This window comes from Sander lucioperca, chromosome 1 (genome assembly GCF_008315115.2).
Source record: "Sander lucioperca isolate FBNREF2018 chromosome 1, SLUC_FBN_1.2, whole genome shotgun sequence".
Classification (NCBI taxonomy): Eukaryota; Metazoa; Chordata; class Actinopteri; order Perciformes; family Percidae; genus Sander; species Sander lucioperca.
Window position 1 is genome coordinate 26,168,672 of NC_050173.1, and position 13,851 is coordinate 26,182,522.

The 13,851-nt window shown below is 42.3% G+C and overlaps 1 protein-coding gene across 4 annotated transcripts in view; it reads left to right on the forward strand.

Moving 5' to 3' along the window:
- The window catches only part of rab28 (RAB28, member RAS oncogene family), a 29,090-nt gene that overhangs the window by 10,821 nt on the left and 4,418 nt on the right, over positions 1–13,851 (forward strand). For all 4 annotated transcript variants that reach the window (XM_031302800.2, XM_031302801.2, XM_036001302.1 and 1 more), the window contains 3 exons: positions 487–616; positions 13,517–13,620; positions 13,724–13,801. In XM_031302800.2, coding sequence (XP_031158660.1) covers positions 487–616; positions 13,517–13,620; positions 13,724–13,801 — 312 coding nt within the window. The remainder of the gene's footprint in view (positions 1–486; positions 617–13,516; positions 13,621–13,723; positions 13,802–13,851) is intronic.

The following is a 13,851-nucleotide window of genomic DNA, read 5'->3' on the forward strand; positions in this document are numbered from 1 at the left end:
CTCTGTTGTTGTTACATGCATGTTTCTGCAGTGCCTACCGTGTTGAGGATTACATAGGGAGGAGGAGAATTTCTCGAGGCAGACAGCCTTCATACATAAGCTCAGATAGTAGATAACCAAACCTCACCTCTATCTGCACCAAATTCTGTACTGTGCTTACAAAACTGGGAACTGTAAATGGACAAACCACCATTTTCATTTTAAAACAGATCCACGTGAATTTACACAGTCTTACTTAGATAATAATTGCACTGAACCTTAAATTATGTGTCGGTACGTGTCTCCCCCTTCTATGTGAGTCTGTCCCCTACTCTAAGAAGAGGAGCAGTGCCACCTACTGTTTCTTTTCTCCCTCAATATTACTCACGTTAATATGAATGAACATAAGAATTAAGCTTTGTGTACTCACATCCAGGGAATGTGAAGGTGAGCAGCTCAAATCAACGTCTGAGGACTGTGTTGTTCCTTTTTGTTTTTCCAATGCAGGGGGTTCTTCTGGTTTACGATATCACCAACTACCAGAGCTTTGAGAATCTGGAGGATTGGTTCAGCATGTTGAAGAAGGCCAACGAGGAATCTGATATCCAGCCGGTTGTCTCCCTGATTGGGAACAAAAGTGAGAATTACACATACATAAACACACAAACACATACATTCCTTGTTTTTCAGCAGGAAAGGGGCATTACAGTACTTTGAAAAACTTAGTTGTGCAGTCTATCAAGTTTGGAAATTGCTTTACTTTCATTTCTACTAGGTACGGTAGATGCAAATGACATTAGGTTATCACATATTTATTGGACTGAGTTTCTCTGTATTCATTTCCCCCTGACACATTATTCATTTTGCGTGTCTGTGTTTGTGTGTGGAGGAGTGAGTGTTTGATGGTAGAAGACGTGTTTGTTAGAGCACCAGATAACTGATCGGTGTGATAAGCCAGTTGATAAGAGTTAAGTTTTGGAGCGATGGGAATGCTGATGTTTGTGAACTCTGGGGAGTGACTGACCATGATTTAAGATCCCCGGGCCAACGGACCTAGGGCACCGCTTATCTGTGCCCCCCCACCTTCCCAGTCAGTACCCGTCTAGCCCCCCCCAGCCCAAGCCTGTGCTCCTGTCCCGAGTCGTTGGTTAAGGAGAGGAACTCAACGTTAACCAGATGGGTCTCCTGCTATCAGCCTGCACCCATCCACCCACCTCAAAATAAAGAGTAATAATGATGACTATTTTTAAACATCCCCTTGACAGATGTGGAGTCATGGCTGCCGCCATGTTATTGTAAAGTGAGGCGTCAGTGTGTGTGTGTGTGTGTGTGTAATGGTGACTGTCCACCTTCCCGGGCGATGATGAACGGTCAACAGAGTGGTGCCTGCACACAGGAAGCTCTCGCTAATGTTACTCAACAGGGACCATAGGTCACGGTTTAATTCGCCTGTCTAGAGCAGATTCTCTTGTCTTTGCATCCGTTGCATCTCCTAATGCCTCGGCTTTAACAGTGGGCGCCTCTGTATTTAGGCTACGTTTGGGGTGTATGGGTGAGTGTGTGTACTGTAATATTTAAGTAGTGTTCATCCCGCTGTCAGGCTCCTCACCCCCACACTCACACAGTCACTCTCTCCCCTAATAGCTCTATTGCTGAGAATGGCCCGTGTGTGTTTTTTCTGTTCCTGCAGGCTGCAAAAAAGAAAAACAAAATCCCACACAGATTGCCCCTCTAGGAGCAATCAATTACCTTGCGAGACTTTATGAATCCCTGAACCCTCCCATGGACTCCTTTTTTTCAGGGAGCTTGAAGAGAGTTAGTCTAGCTATCTAGCTGGAAATGTCCACACCTACTTTTTGGTTTTACTTTTTCATCTCCCCACCCTATCTGAGTTTTTCTTTTTTGCTGAAGAGCTTCTAACTCTAATTTTATAGCATTTTATTTTTTTCTCCAAAATGAATACTTGGCACACAATAACAATAAGCTGAACATATGAATACACAACATTCTTTTGCGAGCAGAGTTTGTATTTCTTTTAAATGGTTCCCATGATGTTGGACTGAGTGAGGCAACATGTTTGTTACAACCGAAATAGAAGTACAGACATAACAAGAAGCTTATAAAAACACTACAGATTTATGCCTCTGTGAGGGCTTGTCTTTGGGGAGATTTTTAGTGTTTCCACTTAGATAAACTTAAGGTGAACACTGGCTGTAGATGTCATGTGCGTAGTAGTTCTGACCTTATTTGCTGGTTAGAGCAGAAAGAGTTATACATATGCAGCTGAAATGTTTTTTTTTCCATGTACTAAAATACCTGTTACAGTATTATAAAAATGTTATAAAAGTGTTCTTTTTAATATAAGTCAACATGGAGGCTACAATCAAATGTGACTCTGTTTGGCTTATTAACAGTACATATACCATATACATTGACTTTAAATTTCCTGAATTACCCTGTGCCTACCTTCTAGTTTAATTTGAACACTGTCTTCTTTACTCAGTGTACGGAAATTGAGCCTATGGACCAGGCTGGTTCATTAATGATGCTGTCCCCTCCTCTCCTTACCCTGGCCTGACTGCCCTCCTGTGCCATGTCACTGCTGTTGAACAACCTTTCCTTTCTTTGGCTTAGCATGGCCGGCTGGGGTTAAGTGTGCTTGTTAAGCGGCAGTATGCTGCACCCCCATGCCCTCTTCATGCTGCCCAGAGCCTTGTGTTAAATAATGGCACCACTTGTAACAATTCAGAGAGGAAGCCCATGAAATGTTTTATTGAGGGCACACATACACGCACACAATTATTTATGCAAGTGCATGCACACCCACACACGGACACACACAGAGAAACATGCACTTAGGTAAAGAGACACACTTGTGGAGTTTCTGGGAACACATGGGTAATGGAAGAATGCTAAGCTCTTGGTCTGTCTAAACATACTATAACTGTTTATTACAGCGCAGTCCAGTGTAACAACGTATGGTACACAGGAACCTCTCAAGAGAAATGTTGGCTTGTTGCGCAGTCATCTACTCCACCACTCAAGTGTTTCATTTTTTAGTAGACTAATAAGTGCTGTGTGTTTTTGAAAGGGTTCTAAACGATAAATTCTATTGCTCTTTGCTTAACAGCTGCATATGGCCTGTGCCAGTTTGCCTTTTAGATCAGAGATTGTCTGAAGTCACTGATATAAAAAATATGGCACACTGTTAGCAGTCCTAATCCATATTTTAATCCATTGTTTTGTTACACACATTATCAATACATGGGACCATCAGCATTTTAAAATGGCTTATGTTACTGTTCGAAATTAGTGTGCATATTTCTTCTTAGACATTAAGCCTGTGTCGTTTATCAAACCAATTTGTTTTTATTAAGTGGGGATCGCAGGACCCCTTCTCGCTCCCCACCCATCCCATTGCTAGCACGCTCTCCCTCAGGAACTCCAGAGCATCCATCATGGGCTTCTACAGCCCTTATTTGGGTGACTTAAATGGGTTCAGTTCTCTTAACCCCTCCTCATCACTCATGGCTTTTTGCTCAGAGTTTCTAACACTGTTCACTGCCGATCCACTCAGGCCTGCCATGGGAAACGTTTCCTTCTGCAGGGAGATAAGGTCCTTGCATGAAGAGAATTTGTACACTCAATTATGTCTTACCTGCTTTTCTCTTCTGCCGTTTCCCCCTTCCCTTCTCTATATCCCTATCTTGTGCCATCTCTCAAACACACAAGCAAACATGAACGCCTTCAATCACTCACTTAGACCTACTCATAACTCTTATCTCTCACATGTATAGACAAACACTTCTGCTGTAGCTGCCATCACTTAAAGTAATGTCTTTTCATTGGCTGTTGTGTTAAACAACATGCATGTTTGCTTTCTGCGTGCTACGGCAGATCTCACTGCGTACCGTTACCCGTCGCACTTCACTCTCCCCAGTTTTCCATCCAGCCATGTGAAAGTTAAAGCGAAACATAGATCTCCCCTGACTCTTGATTCTCTTGAAGCATGTCCTTGCCACCAACATTGTTGGTCTTGAGTTATTTGCCATCTTGGCAAGGCCTCAGGTGGAGTTGAAGCCTTCCCCCTCCTCAGCTCTCTCACTCCCGTCACCTCCCTGCCCCTGTAAAGCTGCCACAGTTTCTGTCTGTTCAATGCAGGCCAGCACATTTCTTAATAGAGAGATGCTCAGAAGTCCAGGAGCGCAGAGGAGCTCAATGCGCTTCTGTTTTTGGTTTAGCTCAAAAATGTTTTTCCTGGCTCAACCCACTCGTACTTAGGTCCTCTTACAACAAACTAAAAGGTCCTAATTGCCCCCAAGGGAAAGGTTTAGCCACAATAGACATGTGGTGGGACAAAAGCCCAGTGCTCTTACCCCAGCACCCTCACCCCTCCCCAGATAGAAGGGATGAACACGTCAGCAATGTCTGTTTTGCACTGTGGGTAGCGCAACCACAGGTTCAACACTGTAAAACATTATATATACAATATATAGACCTAGTAAGGCACAGTGTATGGTTCCGTAAAGATCTGGAATGTTTACAGTTTACACCAAATCCAATGTTTCCTGTTTCTCTTCACATTTTATTAAAAGGTAAAGGGTCAGAATAGACATGTGTATCAAATTGTCTCAGTAACCGCACTGACTATAGCCTGCTGTCTCTCTGTAAGTCTGGAAAAGATGGGAAATAGAGATTCAGGTTACAAGGATACAAGGGGATGAATGAAGATTTACAGCTGTATTACGTTGCGGCTGATAAGTCAGTGTAAAATCACAGCTGCAGATGCTGAGACGCGTGTCCAGCAGTGATCAAGAAATACTTTCTAGGGTTTGTTTAAGCCTACTCAGGTGGCTGATAGGTGGTCTTTCCCACACAGAGCAATGCAACGAGTGCCAATCTGGTGCTCCTTGCTAAATGAACTAAATGCTGAGATTTAATTGTAACATTTGACCCAGCTCTGGTCCCTACGCTCATCTCTCTTGACTCTCATGCCTGTCGAAACATGGAAAGTCCTCATTCATTTTAGCCATCCATAAAGCAAATATTGTTGCACATGCAGTAGATGATCAGTCTTCGCATACCTTCTTGTGTGGTAAGTCATGGGCCATTTGAGTTGCACAGCACAGCTTAGCCACCTGACCTGAGTGCAGCCTGGAACCCTCATCACGCTCAGGCTTTACTTTATTTCTCTGCTTCACAACATTGATATGGAGGAATTCCTGGAAGGGGCCTTGCTGACACAGGGTTGGGTAAATAACCGATTGATCTGGATCCACAGCCATATATTACAAATATATGTGAAATATCAACAGTTTTTCCCTCCTTTTTTGCTAAATCTAGTTTTTTTGTGGTCTGAAAATATTACATCACTGTCTTTGCACCCTTCTCCTGCTTCAGGTTTTTAACTTGTTCGATGTTTTCTCAGGCAGTCGTGAGCAGAACTCACTTTCCATGTTACCGTTAACTGCTATGGCTTGAAGTTGAATATCTAGGCCCGTCCAACGCATCATTGCTTATAGGAAGACTTTATAATTATGAATAGACTTATAGTGATGCGATGCGTACAATTACGAAGGCTCCCATGTGCTCCTTATAATTATTATAGCTCATAGTTACGCTGCCGGCCACAGAGGCATGTATTACTGCTCGCCCATAAAAGTCCACTTAGTTTAACAGCGACAGGAGAGCTCGGAGGACATGGCCAGTGAAACCCAGGGCAGCGTCTTGTGCGGTCGGCTCAGAGCTGGGCCTTTTGTTCACTTTTCACGAGTCCTGGAAGCCTGTTAACCCAAACGGCGAGGCCCTTGGCCCCATGTTTTACTGTAGCAGTGACAGCCCGGCACTCCAGCTCTCTCCCTGCCTGTAGAGCTACTACTGGACACTCTCTGTTTGACATTCCCTGACCAGAGAGGAAGACCACATTGTTTTACTAGCCGCTGTGGAGTATCTGATTATGTTTTAAAGTGTGAATGCATGTGTGTGTATATGAGTGTGTGTGTGTGTCTGCCGTGCACATCGTTTCATGAAGAACGATCAAATGACAAGATGAGCTGTGATCAATGAGCTGTCGACAGAACACTTCTGACCTAGTGGAAAGCGAGTCCCCTGACGGTCCCGGCCCGTTTCAGGCCACCGGGGCAGGGGCGCCGCAGCACAAAGAGCGCTCTGTCTCTGTCAGGAGTCCCCAGAGGACTCCTGCACGGGCCCCGCTCACCTCCACAACACCAGGCAACTAACAGCACTTCATCTGTCTGTCCTCACTCAGAAATGTCATGATAATATTATTAGCTTTCCTTCAATCTCTGATATACTGATAATTATCTCTAATTATTCCATCACGAGTTAATTTCTCATAGATCCAGTTATACAATGTCTAAAATCATTATTAGCAGTATAGAATTAGCTACAGATTGCTGAAATATTACTGAAACTGTACTGATGCAGAAATTATGGTTAATGAATTATGATTTTCTTCAATTGTAAGAATCTGTTAAAGCCACATTTTCAGTTTCTGGTACTTAAATTTAGATGTTCCAGTCCTCAGAAAATAAACACATACTGTAAACAATACCTACACTGTTAAGGTCTGCTGAAATGTGCAAAAGTACCCTTTGCATAGTGGCTTGACTTCTGAATGACTGCATTTAAGAGTAAAGATAACACTTTTCTGTGATACTTCTTTATGATACTGTATTTAAAAAAGAAAAGAGAAAGAAACTGGGAACTAGCCAGTATTTACTTTTAAAGTAAATACTTTTTTTGAAGGCAAATTTACATTATGGTGGACATATTTATAATACAAGTACAGACTTATCACGGCCTTAATATTTCAAAACACTCAGTTTTTATGAGCTCTCACCAAGTCATGTAAACCAGTTGGACCCAATCATTTAAATGCTTCACATAAATTCCACTAGTCATTTTTTTTATTAGCCACTGGTGTTGTGAAAGTTAAATCAATGTCTAATTCAATTATACATCACCCAGAATGATTCATTATACTTTTACTGATTTTTTTTAAGATGGTAAAGGTTTCCCTGTATCTTGTACCAGAAGATTTAAAGGTAAATCAAATGCCACATGCAATTAACCTTACCAGTTGGCTATCAGACCTTAAGGTATAATTATAATCCTGCTTTTCCAGACTCCTGAAGTTTAAGTGTCCACTGACTTACTGGTCTTTTTTGTAAAAAAAAAAAAAAATTAGTAGCCAGGTTGGAGGCAGAATATATGTCAATGTTTTGTAAGACAACTTACTAACCACGCTAAGAAATATATTACACAGCGTTTTGGACTGAATGCTTCACTGTAACTTGGACCTTAAAGTTACCCTATGGAGTTTGTGACCACTAGTAGCGCTGTTGAGCATTGTTTTTATGTACAGGTCATTGTATTGTTTTTATCTTGTGCTTTACCAGCACACACATGATGATGGATAATAAAAGAAGAAAGGAGCACACACATGAAAAATGCAGGTTTTTAAAGATTCAAAAAGGATTTGCAAATGTTTTAAGGAAGGAAAGGCATTCACAATGTTTGAAAGGACTAAAGGGCACACAGTGTAGATGAGAAACACTGCAAAACCATGCTTGTTTACAATGAAAGTTCTACAGCATACTTTTTAAATAGAAGCCATTTTATTTTGGGGGGTATTAAAGCAGCATTATACTAACATTTTCCTTTTAAAATACACTGTCAATGCAAAACAGTTTTATTTATACCTCAGCTGCCAAGTCACATCAATGTAACTTCCCACTGAGGTTCTTTTGCAAGGCAGACTTGGCCAAGACAGTACAAAATCAGGCAACAGATTAACAATACGAAGACTAAAATAAACTAAGAATAGACACAAGTAATAAAAGAGTAATTTACTGTGCTGCAGGATATGCAATAGTCTTGAGACCAGCCAGAGATCAAATTCCTCAATTAAAATTTCTTTTACAGACTACTGTATTTATTGGGGCAGAAAACGGTCAGTACATACGTAGGGATTGACAGCAGATTATGGCTTGTTATCTGAGATAATGATTGCAAGATGAACTCTCAATTACGTTTTCAGAGATGCGACATGCTGAGGACATTGCTGATGCATTAATGTAAAGGTCTGCTAGTAACCAGGACTCTTAAAGACGTATAAGCACTGTTAAACACTGTTCTTATGTATATCATTTGACTTTGAAAGTTCAGCTGTAGAGACTCACACAGCCCTATTGAATGTCAGAGCTGCTGAAAAGTTCTGGGATGTTTTAAAACTTAGTGGTGCCAAGTGAACAGTTTGCTTAGACAGTTTTAAGTCATTTCATTAGGAGTTGGACTTGGTTTAATAATCTCTGCCTTCACTATACAGTCTGAATTGTTTCATGGTCGTCATTGAGGGAAAACTGAGGCAAAACCTCTTAACAGGGTCTTAAAGGCATAGTGTGAGGTAATGTTGGAAGTGATAGGTTCTCCCCTGGGGTTGATTAGGCTCAACCCTGTAACTTTCACTTAATGTGATATGACCCCTCAGAGCCCCAAGTCTCTGACAACACACACCACACATGCCCCACCAATGCTAAAACACACACACACACACACACACACACACACACACACACACACACACCACCCTCAGCCCACATACTCCCCACTGCACCAGCTGCTGTTTAGTTTAAAACAAGGCTGCCGGCAATTAACTGTTATGTCAAGCTTATTCTATAGCTGTTGCTCGTTGGGTAAACTGCTCCAATTGGTCCCCAGCAGCTGACTCGGTAGAACAGAAAGTAGGTGTCTCTGTTATCACAGAATGGTTTTAAAAAGCCCACTGAGGATCACACAGTGCAGTGTAGGATTTTGAGCTGGTTAGCTAACGCAGAGCTATTAGCTTATTGTTTTGCTTTGGCATCATGTGTTGGTGAAGTTTAAAGGAAAAATCCATCCTTGAATTCTCACATGGTCCACATTTGGCCTGTTACTGTATCAATAAGAATAACAGTAAGTGTGAGTGTCTGGAAATGCAAAGTACGTTGCCAGTAACCTTTTTGTTCTGGTGTAAATTTCCCCCTTTAAAGTGAGAGCGTTATTCAGCAGCATTATTCAGTAATTGGGGACTTTAAGCAGCGACGGTTGAATGGACGGCTACGGTGTTTGATAAACATTCCAATGGGTTCTTGGCGTTGTAGCCCAACTGTCTACTATTGGAGAATGACTGGTTTGCCAAACCCACTACTACGGCAACCCGTTGGAATATTTCTGGTACACCGTAGCCGTCCCTTCAACCATCGCTGCTTAAAGTCCCTATTATTTCTTATGGCCACTGTGGCAGTTGTTTAGCAAAGGTTATGAAACAGCTCTGTTACTTTATCTCACCTGCCTAAAACCGCCTACACATGCTACGTGATTTGCTCTCTGCGCACCGCTAGGTTAGGGGGCAGAGCGCAGAGAGCAAAGCTGAGCAGAGCGCAAATCCGAGCGGTGCGCAACGCCAGGGGTAGCGCAGTGCATAGTTGGGCGGCACCGCTTTCCCCATAGGAAATCAATGGAACGGCTGGCGCGAAGCGGTTTTGCCGCCTATCATGTGTAGGCGGCTTAAGTGACAATTACGGGATAAAAGAAAACGGAATCAAAGTAATATCTAGCTAAAGTTTGCTAACATTAGCTTACATTAGCCAACATAAGCTGCTGGTTATATCAGACCCGCTGTAGCACCGACCATCACTGAGCAAGAGTGTATTTCCATTTTTAAAGGTCCCATGGCATGAACATTTCACTTTATGAGGTTTTTTAACATTAATATGCGTTCCCCCAGCCTACCTATGGTCCCCCAGTGGCTAGAAATGGTGATAGGTGTAAACCGAGCCCTGGGTATCCTGCTCTGCCTTTGAGAAAATGAAAGCTCAGATGGGCCGATCTGGAATCTTGCTCCTTATGAGGTCATAAGGAGCAAGATTACCTCTCCTTTCTCTGCTTTGCCCGCCCAGAGAGTTTGGCCTGCCCATGAGAGAGAGACATCATGGCTTTCAAACGAGCAAAGTGGCAGTTGGTCAGGGCCACACCCCCACTCTCCACCTTGCCCCCCCCCTCTCCTCCTCAATAGCTATTGTGGGACTGGCTCTAGTGGCTGTAATTCTGCACCAAGGCTGAATTTCGGGAAAGAGACTTCAGATACAGTATTAGCGGCCCACTAAGGCCTATGTAAAAGCATCCAAAGAGCACCATGTCATGGGACCTTTAAGAGAAAGAATGTGTTATCTCTTATTTCAATTGAGTATGTTCACATGCACATTAGTATCCCAGTTTTTATCTTATTTTGGATATGATGTTTACATGGAACATGAGCAACAACAGTACCCGGGGTTCTGATCGTGTATGCAGGTCTGTCTTGATTCCTCAACATCTCAGCCAATCATTTCTTTACCAACAGAGAATGTTCAGGAACCTGGATAAACCTTGTTACGGCCTTATCCAGGTTTCTGGAACCAGGATGTAAACACTCATAGACTCACTTTAGTCACTCAGTATCACCAATGATGATAATGTTAATTTATTGTTTGTGGTTTTACAGTTATTTAATGTCAGTCATTGGCAGTTGGTGCATCTTCTTTTTTAGGGAAGGTGATATAGCAGAAATATTGGTTTAAAAGCATGCTCTGGGAAGATCATCTAACCAATATCCAACCTCCTTACTCATTTCAAGTTTTTAGTGACTCCCTCCAAGTCTGTCTGGTTTCAGGATAATCAGGTCTGCCAGTAAGCGGATTCTTTCCATGAATGAGCTAAGCTGACATCCCTGCAGACACTAGCTTGTGGAGAGGAACATCCATATTTTCTTTTCATTTGGTTGTGTTCCCATATATGTAAGAGGTCACCACAATAACAACCCGGTTATTAACGGTAAAAGCCTAATTTATCCATCAGATATTAATCTCTAACTGTTGTCCTGTGATTCACCGCAATGACAGGCAGACCTTTTAAATAAACACTGATGGTGACCAGAGCGAGGGAGGGCCATCGCTCTTGACGAGTGATGATCCCGTCCACTATCTCTGTGTGCTCTGAGGCCTAAACAGTTTATTTCGTGTTTGCAGTCACTTCCTAGGGGTTGTTAAGCTGATGTACAGTTTGACAGAAACAGAGGGAAACCAGATCATCGGAGGAAGATTGTTTTGACCTGATAAGTAGAAATGGGAACATTAGGGAGAAAAATGGAGCAAAACACTAAAACTGTGGGATTAGTCTTGTATTCATTTTACACAGACAGTTGCCAAATGCTGAAATAATTCTTTTGTGTGAGAATATGGGCCCAACAGTATTAGTTTGTGACTGAAAATAGAATGTAGTTGTTCACAAATCATGAACTGTCACATCATATGATCTAAAGGTTTTCCCAGTTGTCATGGGAATAAAGATTTTTTTTTTTTTGGAAGAAAATGAATACAATTCTATGACAACTGGCTAAAACTTAATGTGCTATTGTCTACCCGCCCAGGGACTAAATCTGCAGCCGCTACACATCAACTGACACTTCATTTCATTTTTACTCTTCAACTGACAGTTCAAATACTTCAAGTGATATTTCAACGGCCGTCGCTGCTTACATAACAACTGACAATTATTTAAACAGCCCACACTTAATCTACCTCCGGTGCAACTTTAACTGAAATCGACTGAATTAACTGAAACTGAAATGCTGTAGTCGTTTACACTTCGATTGAAATTTCAATATCTTGTCTTACACCGAAAACTCAACTGCTTTCAATGCTTAAACTTGAAACTAAAACTTCAAATGCCTTTTAGTGATTCCACTTCAACGTACGCCTTAGACTCTTTCAGTTCTTCAACTGACTCTTCTATTGCTTTAAGTGTTTCAACCTAACTGCAACTGCCATACAACATCTCACATGCAAACAGTTGACTTGACATTACCACTATTAACTTGTTTACAGAGATTGCACCTGCAATTTGCAGCATAAGCAAAATTAAGCTTTTCCTAAACCCCCCTGTGGCCTAGTTCTACATTTCCCCTCCCCATGATGCACATACCCACAGGCAGAAAACCTCACTCACTTGTACACCTTTTTGACTTACAGTAACGTGCCTTCCTCGGCTCCCGAGCCACTATGTTAACGTTGGCTAATCTGATTGTGACACATGATTGATAACATTTCCCAAGTGTGCAGGATCCAAAGGATTAGTAGTGTTTACTTCTAGTAGCATGCTGGGTACCTCTGCTGTTAATGACTGGAATTAATAACCTGCTGACGCCTATGAGACAGCTATGTTTATGTACAGGCCGAGACATGACAGTCTGCCCTGGACACTGAGTAGTTGTAAAAGTGTCTGCCCTTGCCCAGAAAGGTTTGTGTTTATATGTCACTTATGATGATGGTAATATTCGTTTTTAGTCTAAAATGATTCTATTACATGTATTTTGTATGTCGATGTGGATTGGCCTTTACGTTTTTTTGGGTCATATGACTTACTGAGATATTATTAATACAGGATTAGTGCACTGTTTACATTTCTTCCTCGCTATGTATCTGTCTCTCTCTTTCTCTGCTTCTAGCTTTATCCCCCCTCCCTCCCTCCCACACCCACACCCCCACACACACACTAAGGGGCATGAGAACAGGGTAAATCCTTGACAACTTCAATGAAACCTTACACAAAGAGTAAAACTCGGGGGGACGAGAGAAATGCAACACCGTACAGTAGCCTGACCTCCTCCAGCTACCATAGACATGTATGCACCAGATACCGGGCGTGGCCGCCTTTCCGCACAAAGCCAGAAATAAAGAGCGAAGCTATTGCTTTCAGCAGCAAGACCCCCAGGTGACCTTCCTCATCGACCCCAGCATAAACCCAAAGTGAAGAAGGAGAGAAGCAAAGCGCATGGTATCACTGCACAGGAGTCAAATGCACATCACAATAGCTAAAAGAAGGCACTGTCATTGTGTGCTCACAGTAAATCAGCATGAAGGTGACAGTCCCAGTTCTTGAGCCTGTGTGCCCACCTGAAAGGCCGGCACACTCATAAGTCAAACTGTTTTCTCCATCTACGCTCTCACTGTGAGTGTAGCCTGAAGACTTGGGTCATCCACGTATTGTTTCTTAAGCATTTCTCCACAGCTGGGCTGGTTTGTCTGTTTTGGGTCAAATAGAGGTTCATGGCTTCGGGGTCCAACTGTACTAGGCTTACACTGAGGAATGTGTCACATCAAGCTTCAGTACCAGCTGGGATTGGACGCTCGGGGCTACTGAATTGACCATTTCCACTCTCAAACCTCCTGAAATGACTCCCTCCATAAATTAAAAAATAAAACTAGCAGCTGGGCTTGAAAGCAACATAACAATTGAATTATGCTTTGTTTTCACGTGCCTGTTCTTTTACACTAGGCAGATCCTCTCCCATCTTAACTCAAGTGTAAACAGTTATCTTTACTGTTTATTTTCAGATTTGTGACAGTTAACCCTGTGAGAGTGCTGTATAACCACTATATAAATCTTTCTATCTTTTGTAAGTTTTCTCACACATCACGCTGTGTTTCATCCACAGTCGACATGGAGCACATGAGGACAGTGAAGGCGGACAAACACCAGCGTTTCTGCCAAGAGAACAGCCTCATCAGTCAGTTTGTATCGGCCAAGACGGGGGACTCGGTTAGCACCAGCTGATTCAATAAGTCACAATAAAAATGTGGAGTACAGAGTGACTTTTATAACATTTAACTTGTCCTATTTGTCATGTTATCTCTTTCTCCAGGTGTACCTTTGTTTCCAGAGAGTGGCAGCTGAGATTCTTGGTGTAAAGCTAAACAAAGCAGAAATCGAGCAGTCCCAGGTGAGCCATAATGCCATCAAGGTCTTTCTCTCAAATCTCACCAAAAGTTC